Source organism: Myotis myotis, unplaced genomic scaffold (genome assembly GCF_014108235.1).
Source record: "Myotis myotis isolate mMyoMyo1 unplaced genomic scaffold, mMyoMyo1.p scaffold_m19_p_12, whole genome shotgun sequence".
Classification (NCBI taxonomy): Eukaryota; Metazoa; Chordata; class Mammalia; order Chiroptera; family Vespertilionidae; genus Myotis; species Myotis myotis.
This window is the reverse complement of record NW_023416316.1, coordinates 43,099,104-43,117,991: the sequence shown is the minus strand read 5'-3', so window position 1 is coordinate 43,117,991 and position 18,888 is coordinate 43,099,104. Positions and strand designations below refer to the sequence as shown.

The 18,888-nt window shown below is 41.7% G+C and overlaps 1 protein-coding gene across 1 annotated transcript in view; it reads left to right on the top strand.

Annotated features, from left to right (window-relative positions):
• The first annotated feature begins 530 nt into the window (after window positions 1-530).
• The window catches only part of PGM5 (phosphoglucomutase 5), a 164,480-nt gene continuing 146,122 nt past the window's right edge, over window positions 531-18,888 (top strand). The window contains exon 1 of the mRNA XM_036330916.1: window positions 531-1,281. Within this exon, the coding sequence (XP_036186809.1) occupies window positions 1,021-1,281 (261 nt within the window). The 5' untranslated portion in view covers window positions 531-1,020. The remainder of the gene's footprint in view (window positions 1,282-18,888) is intronic.

Genomic DNA, 18,888 nt, shown 5'->3' with positions numbered 1-18,888 from the left:
TAGTACCCAGTCCTTATTTAATTTGAGTTTGTTCATTCATTTCTGGTAGGATATTAAAAAGAGCTCAGCAATATGGGCAAATACAGTGTAGGACAAGCCTGTTTCTAAGCATAAGCTGGGCTAGCGAGGGTGGGAAGGGCAAGATGAAGAAAATGTGTGTCTGTGTTGCTGCTGTTGCAACCACCACAGGAAGAAATGTTTTCACACTGAAATGTGGGCTATCTGGAGATAGCCAGGGGAAAAGTGTTGATGGCTGGGCGGGCCCTGCTGGATGGAAGGGCCTGACAGTATGTGATTCCCTGCAACAAATGGTAGTGGTGGAGGGTGTGTACACACAAGCACACACACACAGCACCCAGCCTCCAATTTCATCGCTGGCAGAAGATAACAATTCTCAGCTTGCCTTTCCAGGGTTATTTTTGGCTAGGGCTGTTGCTGATGGCAAAAGTTTCAGTCCCCCCACCCCACCCCCACCCCGACTCCCTCCCTAGTCCTTGTTACAGCGAGAGTAAACTGCTCACTCCCAGAGGACGAGGAGACAGGGTTGTTGGTGAAAGGGGAGAGGATCCCAAATCCTCCTCCAGGTCTCACCACCCCCGGGTTATTTTCTAGCGGCGGCGGGCCCCAGAGACAGTCCATTGCTGGGGAAGGTTTGGGTCAGACACAAGAATAGGAGCCGCCAGGGGACGGGGTAGCTGGCACTGGGAACAGGTTTTGGGGACGACACCCCGAAAGTGAGTCCAGCTGGGGGGAAAAACTGCGGGCCCCTAGGGCCATCCAGCTGGAGAGGAAGTTTGTTGGAAGGTAGAGGCCAAACTTTGCTGGGGCAGCGAGGGGCCGCTTGGAGAGGATCCACTGGTCGGTGCCGCGGGAGGGCGCAGGCTGCAGGCGGCTCGGGGAGGGGGCCGGGGCGCGAGGCGGAGTTCGGGCGCGCCGCCAGGTTGGTGGCCCCCCCTATCCCCCGGGCTGCAGATTCCCTCCGGCTCCCGGGAGCCGCGGCAGGACCGGACAGGAGCCGCCATGGAGGGAAGCCCCATCCCGGTGCTGACCGTGCCAACGGCACCCTATGAGGACCAGCGGCCCACGGGGGGAGGGGGGCTGCGGCGGCCCACCGGGCTTTTCGAGGGCCAGCGCAACTACCTGCCCAACTTCATCCAGAGCGTGCTGTCGTCCATCGACCTGCGCGATCGCCAGGGCTGCACCATGGTGGTGGGCAGCGACGGCAGGTACTTCAGCAGGACAGCCACGGAGATCGTGGTGCAGATGGCTGCGGCCAACGGGGTGAGTTACCTGGTCGTCCCTCGCTTCCCGCTGCTGTCCCAAGTTTTCGCCCGCGCCCCCTTCAGCCTGCCGGCTCGGCACTCTCCTAGCCCAGGTCCTTCCCCGCAGTGTCCCACCAAGGCCACTCTCCACAGCCTCCCGGGTGCACCCAGGGCATTGTCCTATTTGCAGTCATCTTCTTCCACCCTAAAGTTTGGGTCTGCCAAATTTAACAGTAGTGTTGTCTCAGAGCACACAGCAGTGTTGATCCCTGACATATTTGGCAAGTTCAAACGGTGAAAGTTTTTAATATCGTTGGTTCATGAACCCAGTGAAATTATTTTGTGATTAATTTGATTCGGATGGAAATGGTGTAGGGATCAATTTGATGCTATGCAGCCTGGGCTCAGTTTCCTGGGTACATTTTTAAATGGTCAGAAATAGATTTGCAATGCCTTTCTTAAAGCATTTCCCAACTTCTCTCCAAGATGCCCTTTGGCATTTGACCACATTTCATGCCTTTTCTCCCTTAGCTTTTCATCCTCATTTCCTCTCCATTCTCTCACGACCTCTGCAGCCTTCTTTTGCAATTGGAATTCTCAGACCCCCCCCCCCTCCCGCCCCCCTTCCCTTCTCCCTCCTTCCTTGATATCCTACTACTAGAAGCACCGGTTGCTATATCCTCATATCCCTATTTTCTTCCCAATCCAGCCACCTTTCAAGGACTTTCACAAGAGAGATAACTAATTTCAGAGATCTCTGAATTCTATATGGGAAACATTGTCTTAAATAGTACTTTCAGCCTTGTTAATGTGGTCAGACCCACACACATAGAACTTTCCTTTAAGTGAAATCTCTGCAGATGTATGAGTGTGAACATTTAAAAAAGTGAAACTAAACAATTGTCTGGCATTTGGATTCCTTCCTTCCCCCCTCCCCACCCCATTGTGTGTGTGTGTGTGTGTGTGTGTGTATGTGTGTGTCAGAGAGAGAGAGAGATCGCCAGTGAGATTTGTAGTTGTCCATGCTTCATGTTTGTCTACTATAATTTCCCCTTCCCAATGCTTCAGGGATGAGGAAACAGTTTTTTAAAAAAATAACCAAAACCAATTGGGAGAAACAGGGCCAAAGGGTGAGTTGGGTTGTGGAATTGTGATTTCCAACCCTTAGCAGACAATGATGCTGGAGATAAAAGACTTGAATTTCTCTCTGGCTCTCACTTGGGATTGGTGAAAATTGGCTAGAATCAGGGATTTGCAAAGAGGTTGACAAATGGTCTTTTACTCTTGCCTGACAAAGCTGTTCCTGTGGAATAATGGCCAGTAATGAGCCTTGGGAGAGCTATGGCAGCTCTCATACTCCTTCCAGTTTTTTCCACGGATGAGAGAAACATAGCCTGTCCAATATTTATTGTGGGTCAGAATATTTTTGAAGCTTATAGTTGTTGATTTGCATAGGCAAATTATTATGCTTTATTATTTCTTGGCACACTTTCCTATAAGGATGCTTCAACCTCTTAATACAGTGGTTTCTCTGGTAAACACATTTTATTAACTTTGAACAAAGTTTATTTTAGGGGATAGTTAGCATAAGCTAATATATGCTTAAAATAGAGTTAAATGTAACCTCACAGTGGTTATGAAGAATCCATATAGAAGTCCATCTCTTAAATATTCTGAAAGGACTACTTCTAAGGCAGGTGGGCATGGGTGAAGAGAATGGTGGATATTTATCAAAATTTCAAACAGCTCATTTTAACCGATCTTATCCTTATTTTGTTCAGTTCTTGGGGACTTTTGCTAAAGCGAAGTGAATAATCAGAAGGCTGGCTTCTGGGAAAGGCAGTTTTGATAACTGTAAGCAAAATTGGTCTTGAGTAATTGCAAATTGGTGGGAATGGACTTGTCTCCTAATTTGGACTGTTGAGTTATATTCGGGAACGATGAACTTTGATTCCAAATGCTTTGACCTTTTTTGATTTCTTATGAAATATTCAATAAAAGGCTAGAAAATAGTAGAAAAATAGAGTTTCTTCTTTTTAATCTGACTGGAATCTGACGGGGGGCTGCATTCTATCTATCTGAAAAATCTTGGTTTTTATTAAAAATGTTAATTTTACAAAACAATTTTTTATAAAAAAAACAAAAACTTTAGTTCTTTGATTCTATAATTGATGGAGGAGAACAGAAGTTTGGAGTTTATAAAATGATAAACTATATTACCAATGTTTTAATATCTCATAAACTTTGAAATGGATTATCAGATATATCCCTGTACAATTTGGGATTTCCCATTTTTATTATAAAATTGTGAAATTTTTAAACTTTTGGAAAAGTAGAGAGACTAAATAATGACATTCATATGCCCATACCCTAAATTGTTAACATTTTTTCTATACTTATTTCATCTCTTTAGGGAGTAAAGTATTTTAAAGTATACTAAAGAAAATTACATTTTACTTCTAAATTCTTTAATATGGATCTCTAAAATAAAGGAGAACATTTTCTTTGACAATTACACTTTCATTCCAAACAAAATAAAAAGTGATTTCTTTGTATCATTTATTACCAAGCCCAGATTCAGATTTCCTCACTTATTTTAAAATGCTTTTATAGACGGTTTGATCAAACTGGTTTATTCTAATCAATAAACACACATTGGATTTGGTTATTTGTCTTAAGTCTCTCTTAACCTAGAAAATATTTCCCTCTTTATTTTTATTTTGTTAATGAAAATTACTTGTTGGAGAGACTAGGCCAGTCAATTGTCCTATAAAATCTCCCCTCTCAGCCCTCCCCCCCACTTTTTTGGAATTTTTTATTTCTTTCTTGATGGTGTCATTTGACTTTTTACTATATTAATTTATTACTATACAAATTTACTATATTAATTTGTACTATACTGTTTTATTTGTTTGTTGAACTAAAAATTAGTTGCAAAGGCTTAATTAGATTTGGGGTCAACAATTTTTTTACAAGAATATTTTATAGATGATGATAGATGTTCATGTTGTATCACATTAGGAAACATAATCTCGGGTTGTTCCATTATTCGTGATGCTGAGATGATTACAGGGTTATTGTAGTGATTGCCCGTAGCTTCTGTTATTTCCTGTCTTGGGACTAGCAAGTAGCCTGTAGAGTGAACTAAGTACCATGTAAATTTATCAGCAGTGATTAAATTAAAACAAATGGATGAAAGCTGATAATTCAATTTAATTAATTGAATTTTAACTTTAAATAGTCACAAGTGGTTAGTAGCTACCATACTAGACAGTGCAGCTCTATAACTTAACATTTAAAGTACGTGTGTGTGTGTGTGTGTGTGTGTGTGTGTGTGTGTGTGTTTAATGGAGCCAGAGTATTACAGTCAAAGCAATAATAGGTTAAGTAAAGGTAACTCATCAAATACGACAAATACGTATTTGGCAAACCCAAACCAGACGATAGCCTAGGAGATAATGAGGTTTGGTAGAGAAAGCACTGAATCAGCATCTGGAACTCTCCCCTTGATTTCCTACCTCTGCCTTGCAGGTTATAGGACAAATGCTTTAGCCTCTCAAAATACCTAGAAACCCCTTGTTTCTTCCTCTATAAATTGGGTATGACAGCATCACTGAATTATCCTGGGAGTCAGATAATGCACTGCATAGGAAAGCATTTAGAAACATCCGTAGCACTAAGATAATTAGTGGAGTATTATTAAGGTCAACCAAATACATCTCAGGTAATAATAATCTGAATGCGTGTATTGAATAAACCATGCAATGGGCCCCTTTGCAAACAATTTATATCTCTTGTTTCATGTTTTAGTCAAGAGAAAATCCACTTGTTGACTAACCATATACAGTATTGGGCATATGATGATCAGCAGCAACAACAACATTATTATCGAGTTACAGCATTCAAGAGCTTCTTAATGCCTTTTGAAACCCTTTTGAGGTGCAAGCTGAAGTGCAAGGGCATGAGGAAAGCTGGGTCAGAAAGAGACTTGGGTGTGCCTTCCAGCTAAGATGCTTGCACAGGTTATATTTGATTCTAACAGAACATGAAAAGGTAGTTCCAAAGAATGAGAATACATTTGCCTTGGCATTTATTAGACTACTAGAGGCCCCGTGCACAAAATTCGTGCACAGGTACAGTTCCTAGGCCTGGCCTGCGATCAGGGCCATCTTTCCCAGCTGCCCGCAGCGGGCCCTGCCGCCTGCTGCCACCCACCCCCGGTTCTCCGTTTGCCATCAGGTGATCGGTGCCTGACGGCTGGGCGAAGGGACTGAGAGGTCGGTTGTTCATGCCTGCTTCCTGGCTCTGCCCCCACCACAGGTGGCCATCAGGCAATCAGAGCCTGCTGGCCAGCGAAAGAGACCAAGAGGTGGTCAGTGTGCCTCATAGTGACTGGTCCAGCGATCGTTCTGGTCGTTCTGCTGATAGGGTCAATTTGCATATTACCCTTTTATTAGATAGGATAGTACACGGGTGGGGGCTGGCTGGCCTGCCCTGAAGGGGGCCCCGGATTGGGGTGGGGTTCCCCGCTGGGGGGTGGGGCCGGCTGGAGCGAGGGGTGTGGGCAGTTTGCAGGCCAGCCACACCCCTGGCTTTGTCAGGAATGACGTCCAGAAGACATCCGGTTTATCCAGTCTAATTAGCATATTACCCTTTTATTAGTATAGATATGGGAGACACACTTTGGAGTAGAACCAAAGACAAGGAGCATAGGCTTGGAAGGGGAGCAGAGTGGGATATGGTGTTGGGTGGAAAGTAGAGAGGGAAGAAAAAGGAAGCAAGAGAGGGAAACCAGTGTTTCAATACGTAAGGCTTCTTTCCTGGAATGGATGTGGAAATCTGGGGTTGGCTGGCTCCAGGTTTTTTTTAAAATTTTTTAAAAAATTTTTATTGCTTAAAGTATTACAAAAGGTATTACATATGTGTCCTTTTTTTTTCCCCTGCCCTTGACAATCCCCTGGCCTCCCCTACCCCCCAGTGTCTTATGTCCATTGGTTATGCTTATATGCATGCATACAAGTCCTTCGGTTGATCTCTTGCCCCCCTCCCTCCTGCCCCCCAACCCTCCCAACCTTCCCGCTGCAGTTTGACAACCTGTTTGAGGCAACTCTGCCTCTGTATCTATTATTGTTCAAAAGTTTATAATGGTTTCTATTATCCATCAATGAGTGAGATCATGTGGTATTTTTCCTTCATTGACTGGCTTATTTCACTTCACTCCAGGTCTTATCTCTTGAAGTGAAAAAGAACTGAGTGGTGATTGCTATGTATTTTCTACTGGTTTTTGCTACAGAATAGGTACAGGTGGCTGGAATGAGCTTCTTTGGCCCAGATGTTAGGAAGGTTTATAATCTCTCTATATAAAAGTCTAAGCAACTGGCTAACCAACTGACCGTCCAATAGCTATGATGTGCACTGACCACCAGGGGGCAGACACTCAACGCAGGAACAGAAACCACAGGCATGGAAACATGGAACAGACTGATGAGTCTCAGAGGGAAGGGGGGAGGGGGAAAGGTGGGAAGAAATTAACCAAAGATCTTATATGCATACTAGAGGCCTGGTGCATGGATTCGTGTACCGGTGGGGTCCCTCAGCCTGGCCTGCGGGGATCGGGCCAAAACTGGCTCTTCAACATCCTCTGAGGGGTCCATAGGCCAGGCTGAGGGACCCCACCACTGCATGAATCCATGCACTGGGCCTCTACTACATTAGAACTCTAAAGAGCCTTCCATCACTCTATCTTGCTTCCCTTCCCAAATCCCCATTCGTGGAATTGGGAAATCTATTATATGAGCAGCAGCAACTTTTAGGGAGCCTGTGGTTCCATCCATCTATGTTTGGGCCAGTTCATTCTTAAATCTTTAGCCTCAAGTCCTCATTTACTTTTTGTGTGTGTGTGTGTAAGTAAAGGGAATGGGAGAGGTTTTGAGAACAGCTGGGCCCTCCCAGTTGCTGGGGTGGGTTATTTTAAGCTTTGTTTAATGTGTCCAGAGACCCAGATGGCATTTTTAACTAAGCTGCTTTAGTAAATCTTCTAATAAAGCATATGATGTTTATTGAAAAGACAGACACACATCAGCAACATTATGTGTGAAACTTGCCCTGAGAACTTTCTATGAAACATCTGTTTTCTTGGAGCCATTTGTGAACTCTGAAGTTTGCTAGTTTCTGTACAGGCATAAAGAGTAGAAGTTGGAACCGATTTCTGAGGAATCTCAGCACAGGTATTGGCTTCACTAATCTTAACGCACATCTCTTGGTCCTTGGCCACTCTTCTTTTAGACAACAGTAACATGAACAAATGCTGTAATAGAATTTGAATAGGATTATTGGGGAATGATAGGCAGGGGAAAGAAGGTCTAAATTTCCCAGGGATTTTTATATAGAAGATAGAAAGCTAGGGCTACAATGTTCTTTGTTAGCCTACAGCCTTGACAATTAATTGCAAACACTCAAGATTTGGCCAATATGCCTTAACTGTTTATACTTGCATAGCCAAAGGGAAAGTTTTAGGTTCTTTCATCTGACTTGATTCTCATTAATTATGAATAAAAGGATATTTAGAATATACACAAGACTTGCTAAAATCCACATTTTCTGAGTTCTTGGATATCTTTCATCTCTTACATCTTTAGTGACATCAAATTTTGGACTAAAGTCTGTATTTGTATGAAAAGTTTCAGGAATATTCAATCCACAAAGAAATTCTTTTTATTGGCAAAAAGTCACAGAAGTTTTTCTTTCCTGTCCAAGTCTCTAATAGGTGCTTTGTACAAATATAATATTAAATTATTGCCAGTATATTTTTCTCCTCTGATAAGAGTCCTGTTTTGCAGCTGGCAGGGTTGGGGGAGGGTATCTAGTTTTGCATTTAGGAATTTCTAATGGAAAGAGAAAAAATTTGAAATCATAAAGACCAAAGTTTATCCCATTTGACAAAAGACCCCACAAAATATTGGGAGGAGAGTTTTACTACAAATGATTAATGTTTACAATACATGAAAAGAGTTTTCCAATAAGAAAATTCAAACAATTAAAAGAAATATTGTCAACAACACAAACACATGAAAGGGGATCAATCTCATTAATAAACAAAGAAATATAAATAAGAGCAACCCATCAGTTTGGAAAAAAATAAAAATACTCAGAGTTTGGTGTGGGTGTGGAAAATTGTCATGTATGTACACTGTTGGTGGAAGTTAAATTAATACAACTTTTTGCTTAGGCAGTTTTGCAGTATATATCTAAATTAATAGAGTTCTTGTTTAATAATTCAGGAGTCCCTTAATCTGCAACTTTATCCTGGAGATATTCCTAATACAAATGTGCAAACGTCTCTGTGTAGGAATGCTCACTGCAGCATTTTGCTAAAGAAAAACTTGGAAACAGTCTATATGTTCAACAGTAGAAAACAAGTATATAATTTATGACACAACCTCACCATAGATACATTAATATTCATAAGCATAGGAGGTGGATCTATATGTGGCATGAGGAAGATGTGAGTGATAGTTTGTTAAGTGAATCAAAGTAATTAGTAGAGTATCTTGTGTAGCATGATCCCACTTTTGTGTATATAATTTAGGCACAGAAAATAAGGTTGGAAGAAGCACACTCCAAACAGTTAACAGTGAATATATCTGGGGTCTGTGAGTGTGTATGGAGAATTCTTTTCATTTCTACTGCATATACTTCTCTCTATTAACTAATATATCTATATGAATTGCTTTCATAATTAAACATGTCAATAAAGAATAACGAAGAAAAAAGAAGAAGCTCTGGATTTGAGTCATGGTACTACCATTGGCAACTTGTATGCCCGTGAAGTCACCTAGCCTTCTTGGGTTTGTTTTCTCATCTGTAAAAATAGGGAAAGTAATAATACTTGCTCCCATATCTTCCAGGATTGTGGGAGGATTGAATGTGGTAATGAATTATTATCAATTATTTTATTCACTCATATTACCAAACTGTTTTCCTCTGATTAATGTAAAAGGACATGTGCATATGGGTTTTTTACTCTCCAGAGCTTTACTGATCAGAGGTGCCTGTGGATGTGGTGATCACATTTGCTTTGGTGAGGCTTCCTCTTGACTTTTGGTATTCCTCCCCAGTGCAGGTGTGCACGCACACACAGACACTCCTGCACCCACTCACTGTCATGGTATTTGAGGGGACAGCTGCTCTGGCATAGACTGTTAACTCAATTTAAGGGACTTATTTTCTTTTTTAGCATGGTCTGTGCATTATTTCCTGTTATGAATTAGTTGTGTCAGTGCCAAACTCTTCTACCTTAAACCTTTCTGAGGCTCAGGCTGTGTTAAGAGCATCCCCCCAACCCGCCCAGCAACCCCACTGTCCCCTCCTGAGGCCAGATCTTAGTCTGCTCATTACAGGATTTTTAAGCCTAATGGACTGGGCCATGTGAGAGATTACTGAGAGGAACAGACCAAGCAGGGGCTAAGAGACTCCAGGCTAATCTGCTGAGTAGTCTGGAAATGCACAGCTGCAGGAGTTGGTGATGCTTTAAAATACTTTGTCAGGCTATTTGTTAGGGTGCCTGCTTCTGTGGCCCTGCCGAATGCTTGCTTAGGAGGCATAATCTTTTTTGGACTGGAGCTCCCAAATGTAAAGTGACAGATGCTAATGTGGAATATAATACAGAAGACCCAGCTTTGCTGTCATAAATAACGGTAAATTGTTTAATCTTGCTGAGTTGTAAATCTATGATAGCCAGATGTCTTTAGTTCATTGGAACATACTATAGGAGGTGGGAGCACTTAGCAAATGGGCAGTAATGATTAACCAGCCAGACAGGAAGCGGTCTGATGGAATTTATTTGAAGATCCATATAAATGTATTTTAATTGATGTGACAACTACTCATGGAAGAACACATAGCTATAAGGAGAGACTTTTGTTTTTGTTTTGGAATATATATATTCTATGTACAGAGGTACCAAAGATATTGAGTTTTTGTTTTGGAATGTGTGTGTGTGTGTGTGTAAAAATCATTACACAGTAAGTTCTCACTTAACATTGTCAATAGGTTCTGTAACTTTAAGTGAAATGACATATAAGGAAACCAATTTACCATAGGCTAATTGATATAAATAAGAGTTAAGTTCTGTGGCATCTCATTGATGTTATAATGAAATGATATCGAACAAAATGGATGTTATTCTAGGACCTGCTGTATTATAAAATTTTTATATACCTATAAAGGTGCCAGATGTAAAGTATTCTTAAAAATTTAGGTAGTTTGTCAAGTAGCATATGTGTGTGCATCTGTGCATAGGACACCCCTCCACCCCCGCAAAGAGATATATATTCTTCCCTGGATATATTCAGGAGGAAGATAGAAGAGAGTTCCAGATGTCAGAAGTGTTTGAAGGCTTTATAGAATTGAAGGAGGTGACTACATGTTCCCAAATGATCTATGTTTCTATGATAATAAGTAGACTGATGCTGGAGTTGGATGGACCAAGACTAAGAAATATAAGCAGTTTAAGTCCTATTGTTCTAGACAGGAAGCTATGTTGCAAGGACATCTTTCTGCAGTGAGCTCAACAACATGGGTAAGTTAACAGGCCAGCCTAGTATACACCAGTGGACAATGTAAGTCAGAGGCATGGCTGGGGGAAATGTCAGAAGATCCAGGTCAAACAAGGATGCAGACATGGTCCTGTCACTCCTTACCATGCACTTCAGTAGTCTCTTAGTGATTAGTTTTGGTGGTTAAAGAAGAAAGAAGCCATTATTGCCATGCAGGCATGTTTCAACTAGTTTTTTTAATTTAATTATTGGCATACTATATTCAGTTTATTCCACAGTATGAGTTCAGTCCTCAAACATTGTTTTAGTTGCACATATAAAAACTTAAGTGAAAGAACACCTTTTTATTGGTCAATAAATGATAGTACATTTAAATAATGGAAGACTATATAGCCACTAAAACCATGTTATGGAAGAATATTTAGTGATAAACAGATTTTAGGGAAGGGCTAGTTATATTAAGTGCAAGATGTAGGCCACACAAATTTCTTTTTGTAAAAAATCATAAACATAAAATGAAAGGGAAGGAGGGAGAGAGAGAGAAAAAGAGAGAGAGAAAAAAACAAAAACAGATAGACAAAAGACAAAGGATGCACACAGAGATGTTAACAGTAGTCATTTATAAGTTTACAGATGATTTTTATTTTTCCTCTTATGCACTTCCTAAAGGTTCAAAAAAGGAACATGCAAATATATATTTTTATAATTAGAAAAATATTACAAGTTATTAAAACAATAACAAATTCATTCAATTGCTATGAATTAAGAAATTCATAATTAAGAATTAAGAAATGACACCAACAAGGAATGTAAGTGAAATGTATTGAGAGTTTATTGGGTGGCAGATATTGAACTGGAGCTCAGCTGTATTGGCTTTCATCTTCCATCCTGTGATCATTTAGATCTTATACATAATAAAACTGAGATACAGAGGGATTCAAGGTCTTGTCCAAAGTCACATACCTAATAGGTGGCAAAGCCAGTTTTTACATCCTTTCCCATTGGACACCAAATTCTCAACTTATCTCAGGGCACTCAACTCTGCCTCTTGACCCAGGTAGATTCAATGGTTCTCATCCTGATCCCAGTGGGGTTGGTCAACTCATGAAATGGCAGCAAAGAGGGCCCCTTCTTGTTTTAGTGAACCAAACCCTGTACCTTAAGGTAAATATTTCAGCATTTTCCAAGCATTGAATTGCCTTATCACCAGAAGGAACCTAAGCTCCAATTCCACCCCCTCATTTGGCACCCGAGGAAAGCCAGATTGCCTGACCCTTTCAATGATATTTTGAGAACTGGTGGGCTGATTGAGGAACAGAACTTGGGCCAAGCATCTAGGTGCCTGTAAATTGTCTGAACTTGTTCAGATGTTAGGAATCAAGTGTGAAATCCATCTTGGGTTGGTTCAAATGGACTCTTGTCTCTTGCTTCCAGCCCCTGAGTGTGCGTGTAAAGACATCCAGGGGGACGGGAAGCTGAGGATGAGTTTGGGTGCTCCAATCTGGTCTCCATGTAACAAAGCATTTTACAGCACAATTATCCATGAGCAGCTGGAGAAGTCCCTTGGTGTTTGGATAACCACATCCACATCTTGAGTTTGTTATGTCTTGAAATTCCACTTAGCCATCACCTGCTTACTCATGTGCAGCACTGCGTAAGGGCTGGCTCTCCTCTTTGACAGCTGGGACAGAAAGGCTGAAGCCTTGCCATCCATGGCAGTTTAGCTTTGGACTGCCTTTGTGTTTTGTTTTTTTTTAACTGAGAAGACAGGAAACAGGCATCTCTGTGTGTATGGCTTTCCATGCACTTTGTAGATGGACGTGGTGGTGGCTGTGTGGTCCTGTACAACACTCTATCTCTGTACCATCAAGAAAGTTTCTGTTTATTGCTCTCTTCACTCTCTCTGATTCTTGTTGGGAATTATGGGGATATGACACAATGAATGGAAGACATCGAGGAATCTCATGTTTACTTTTTCTTCTCTGTCTTTGGGACTCTTTTTTTAAAAATGACTTACTTAAAGCGAAAGGTAATCATCAAGGGGACGTCTTATTTAAGGGAGTTCACACATGAAAAGAGTCCTGCTTTTTTAAAAATATATTTCTTTATTGATTTCAGAGAGGAAGGTTGAGAAAGAGAGAGAGATAGAAACATCAATGATGAGAGATAATCATTGATTGGCCACCTCCTGCACACACCCCACTGGGAATGGAGCCCGCAACCCAGGCATGTGCCCTTAGCCGGAATCGAACCCGGGACCCCTCAGTCCTCAGGCTGAAGCTCTATCCACTGAGCCAAGCCGGCCAGGGCAAGAGTCCCGCTTTCATTAGTTACTGGGGAAAACTCATCTGGAGTCAGAATTCTGCATATACTCTGAGATTCTAACCTGTGGGTTTAAATTGTACACTGCTGCTCGCTAGGATTTTAATTTGAGCTAATTAAAAACTGAAAACATACTAAATCTAATTTAGAAGAGTAGTTGGTAGCATTCTGAAAAGAAGGATCCATCAGAAATAAAATCATTAACAAAATTAGTTGTATATGTACCTGGTATAAAGAAATGAAAGTGCTGAGAGAAAGCTTTGTGTAATAGATTTTTTCTTTCTCAGGACACTAGTCTGTGGCATGTGGGAGGGCATATTAATTCTCTCTGCACCTCCTATGCCCACTCATGGGTGGGACAAATAATGGTACAATCTAGGTGAGGTGAAAGGGTTGATGAAAGGCATTGGTATCGCATTAGAAGGATAGACCCAGAGAGATCATAGGGAACTGCACCATAGGAATAATGGTGATTGCATGAACTTGTTCCTACCTAGTCATGACTTCTAAATGCTTAGGGAAGGGGCGACATAGCAGGGAGATTTGCCTTATGTCAGGAGTGGAGCTAAGACTCATATCTAGATCTTCTAATTGCAGCAGCCACAGGAAACCAATATAGATTTTGCATTTCTTTATATATATATATTGTTTTAGTTTCCTAGGGCTGCTTTGACAAATTACCATACACTTGGTGCCTTAAAATAACAGAAATTTATTCTCTTACAGTTCTGGAGCCTGATAGTTGAAATTCAGGTGTCAGCAGAGCCATATTCGCTGCAGAAGTTCCAGGGCAGCATCACTTCATGCTTCTTCCAGCTCCTGATGACTGATACATTCCCTAGCTTTGGCTGTACCACTCCAATCTCTGGGTCTGTCCTCACACTATCTCCTCCGCCGTGTGCTTCTCTTTTGTGTCTGTTTAAATAAGAACAATGTACTATGGCTTCCATAATAGAAAAGGTCCAAGTATAATCAACCTGCCATCAGGTCACTGACTGATGACCCTGGGAATGGTGCCATATTAGGGACTCGGTGTTGGTCCCTGCTGCTAGCAGATTGGGCACTCGGCTGTGGCTGCAGTCAGGTTGGCCTTGGTAATTCCAGAAGTCTATGCTACTGAGCCCATGTATAACGTTCTTCTGCCACAAGGGCCGCTGTATTCCTGAGCTCCTTAGGCAATGACAGGAGTGGCTGGGAAAAGAGGACTAGTATTTTGTGACTAGTATTCACAAAACAGATCATTCTATTCGCTTGATTCTTAAAACCCTCCTCTGCTGAGGTGACCTTTTGGTAAGCATTCACATGGGACACAAATACATTCAGAACTTTCCATATCTTTCCTTTGCAGCTCAATCACTCATTCTCCCCTATCTTCTCCAGCACTATTGTGCCTCAGTACCTCTTAACTAGATTTATATATTTTGTCCAGTACTCTTTTCCCCCCTGCTATTTATAGGTTAATGAACAGGTTTGCATAAGTGAAATTTCCAGATAACTAAAATTTAATCTGTTAAACCTTCAATTATAACTAAGTTGTTTCAGGTTAAAATTTTATTCGTGTATTTTTCCACTTTAACCTTTCAAAAAAAGAAATAATTAAAATTTAATAAGATAAAAATTTACCTATGGTCTCTTTTACTTAACAAATAAATCATATATACGTATTTCTGTATTTTTCTAAGTTCTGTCCCCAAAGTGTACATAATTTTACCTTCCTGTAATAGCATAAAAGTGACTTTGTATTCTGCATTTTTGATTTAGCATGAAAACATTGTCTGTGTTTCTTCACTAACTGAAAGAAAATATAAGCTATTATAGCAAATAAAACTGAAAGATACCCCATTTTTATTGCCTTAAAAATAATACAAAGTTATTTCTTATTCACATCATAGTCCACTATGGGTGTTCCTGGTGGGCAAAGACTCTTGTCTATCCAGTAAGGCAGGTTCCTTCTACCATGTGGCTCTGGCATCTCCTAGAGCCACGTGGTCACCTATATTGAGTCTGTGGAAGGAGAAATAAGCGGTGTAGAAAAGGCATGTATCCTTCACATCCTTAGTTCAGGAACTCATATTACTTCTATTCTCATTCTCACACTAGTTTAACACTCAGTGTGAAAACTAGTCATGTGGCCACACCTAGATGCAAGGGTACATCTAGATAATAGAGCCTCTGTCTGGGCAGCTGCTCCTCAGCAACTCTATACTATGGAAGGGATCATAACTTTTTGTGGACTACAAACCAAGTCTGCCACAGCTGCACAAGTTTTATAATTACCCTTTTCTTTTTTATTTTTATTTTTTTTAAAATATATTTTATTGATTTTTTACAGAGAAGAAAGGAGAGAGATAGAGAGTTAGAAACATCGATGAGAGAGAAACATCGATCAGCTGCCTCCTGCACATCTCCTACTGGGGATGTGCCCGCAACCCAGGTACATGCCCTTGACTGGAATCGAACCTGGGACCTTTCAGTCTGCAGGGCGACACTCTATCCACTGAGCCAAACCGGTTTTGGCTATAATTACCCTTTTAAATGACTGAAGAATATTCCATAAGCCAATACATTATGCTTTATTTAGTAGGTTCTTAATTATTAGACATATATAAAGATTGCTTTTAATTTTTCACTTCTAATGAATACCACTATAGGAAATATTTACACACATATATCTCTTTCTGTTTAAAGATTATATCTTTAAGAATGAGTCTTGAATCCATTTTGAGTTTATTCTTTGTATGGTGTAAGAAGGAGATCTAGTTTCATTTTTTTGCACATATATGTCCAGTTTTCCCAACAACATTTATTGAATAGACTGTTCTTATTGTATGCTTTTGCCTCCTTTGTTAAATATTAATTGATTATAAAGGCATGCATTTATTTTTGGGCTCTCTATTCTGTTCCATTGATCTATATGTCTGTTTTTATGCCAGTGCCATGCTGTTTTGATTACTGTGGCCTTGTAGTATAGTTTGATATCAGGAGCATGATTCCTCCAACTTTCTTCTTCTTTCTAAGATTACTGTGGCTATTCAAGTTCTTTTTGGAATACTTGTTCTACTTCTATGAAATACACTATTGGTATCTTGATAGGGATTGCATTGAGTCTGTAGGTTGCTTTGGGTAGTACAGAAATTTTAATGATGTTAATCCTTCCTATTCATGAACACAGTATATACTTCCACTTATTTGTATCTTTTTCAATTTCTTTCTTCAATATCTTATAATTTTCCAAGTATAGGTCTTTATATCCTTAGTTAAATTTACCCTTAGGTATTTTATTTATTTTGATGCAATTGTAAATGATACCGTTTTCTTAGTTTTTCTTACTGATAGTTATTGGTGTATACAAATGCAACTGATTTTTGGATATTTGTTTTGTATCCTGCTTTACTAAATTCATTTATCAGGTCTAGTAGTTTTTGTGTGGAATCTTTAGGTTTTCTATATGCAGTATCATGTCGTTTTCACATATGCATGTCTGCCTATTGAAATCATACGAATGTGGCCTTACAGGAGGGATCCTGGATGCAGAAGATTTCCCTACATCTCATGTGAGAGAATCCCTCAAGTCTTTGTCTGTAAGCACATAGAGACCCTTGCACTGACTAGCAGCTGCTCAGCTTCCTTCATCCATATGGATCGGGATTGGTGGATCCCATCCCTTCTCCGTGGACATTAGTGGTCTCTCCAATTCCAGGCTATTTCATCAGTGCTCTGCTAGGTAGTCTCAAAAATTCATCTTTGAACAATTGTGCAAGGATTTCTGTGGGGTAACCCCTAGGAGGAGCACTGCCAGGTGCAGGTGTGCACCTGTGGGACTTTGGCAGGCCCTGCTCACTGTTCTCCCAGAGGGTGGCCTTTCCCCCTTCTCCCCAGGGGACCTGCTGGGGCCTCTGCTGCCTCATTTTTTCCCCAGGGTTGATTGCCACCAGCCCAGAAGCCTGCCGGTCTGATGGTGACAGTGTTCTCTCCCCAGTGTTGACAGTGGGTGTGTCCCCATCGTGGAGGTCAGGTATCTCTGACAGGTAGAGGTGGGTGCATTGCCTCTCGTTGGAAGTGTGTTTGCCCTTTGTCCCTTTAGAAAGCATCCACTTTTAAGAGTTATCTGCACCACAGGAATTTTAAACCTTTCTCTGGCCTTGGGTTGTGAGGAATGCTTTCCAGGTTGTGGTTTGTCTTCCCAGATTTCTTCATTTTTCTCCTTTTAGTTTTGGGCACAGGAAGAACCAGCAGCTACCTGATTGGCTTTTGGCTCTGGGATCACACTTAGCACAGTGGTCTCTACCACGGGATTATACACATACTTAGGAAAAGGGGCTTCTTTCCCCCAGCCTCCTACATCTGACCTCAAATCCACATGGGATTTCCCTTTCAAATAACAAAAATGCTATTTCAGATAAAAACCAACAAAAATATGTGAGCAGACACCTATTGTAATATTCTATGTATAGGGAACATACAGAACATGTAACAGAACAGAGACAGAAAGCAGACCAGGGGTTTCCAGGGGCAGGAAAAGAGGAGAGTGATTACTGTTGGTGCAGGGTTTCCTTTTAGGGGATGGAACATCCTGCAACTAGATGGTGGTGATGCTTGCACATCATCGTGAATGTCCTTTATGCTCAAGAATGACACCATTTAAAATGCAAACTATTTATTTATTTATTAATTAAATTGATTCACCCCTTGGAGAAACAAAGCATAAAAGAAGAATAGAGAAAAAGAAAAAGACCCCCAAATACCCTGAATAATAAAAATTAAAAAATAAAGCTGAATTACCCTATGAGAATAATTAAACAGAAAAAGGAAAGAAGAAGAAAAGGTCAGCGAGGGCGGGTAGCACACGTTTTTCTGAGGGGAGATAGCGAGCAGTCTCAGCCAGCAGCTCTGGAGCTGGCCCTGCTAGGTTTTCAGGAGGCAGCTTCTCCTCTGAGGCAGGACCCAGGGCAGGTTCCACGGAGGGTTCCTCATCCAGGGGTGGTGGGGTGAGTCATGTCTGTAGGTTCTTCCCAGGCCGGCTCCGGCTCCACAGCTATAGCTGGAATAGCTGCTGGAGGTGTAGAGGACCTCTGTAGCTTCCATCAGGCTCCTCTATCTGGACTTCAGGTGTTACTGTAGGAGCCTCCTCTGCCTCCTGGGCCGGTGCTGGGACTATGAGAGGAGAAAAGATCACCCCTGTGCCTGCTTTTCCATATGCCCTTTCCTCCCCCCAAGGACATAACAGAAGCCAGAGCCTTCCAGAGAAGCCACAGCCCAGGACCCACCACAGGATGTGCTCCCCACCTGCACTCCAGCAGGTGGGTGGTCTGGAGCCAGGCTTTGCCCCTGGCCAGTCTCTGGGGGTGCTCCCTGTGTGTCTGGCACTGAGCCCTCTCCATAAGCTCGCATGCACCTCCACCTCCTAGCCCACCCAGACCTCCTCACCCTTGGGTTCTGCCTCCTGGGGCTGCAGGTCCCCTGGCCCAGTGTGAGTCACATGGGCCTGGTGCTCCAGGTAGGCATCACACATTGGGAACCTCTTGCGGAGCCTAGGGGGCTCCAGGAAGGAGTTGCAAAGTGCGATCCGCCTTTGCTAATTGAGCAGCTTCCAGGACGGAGGTCTGCGGAACCTGATGAGATTCTGGGGAGGACTCCATCTCTGGCCACTCAAGGTCCCTGGCTCCCCAGACCCCCAGCTGGCCGTATGCACTGCGGGCCTGCTCTGGCCCTCAGTAGTATGGTCCACCTGCCCCTCAATGGTGAAG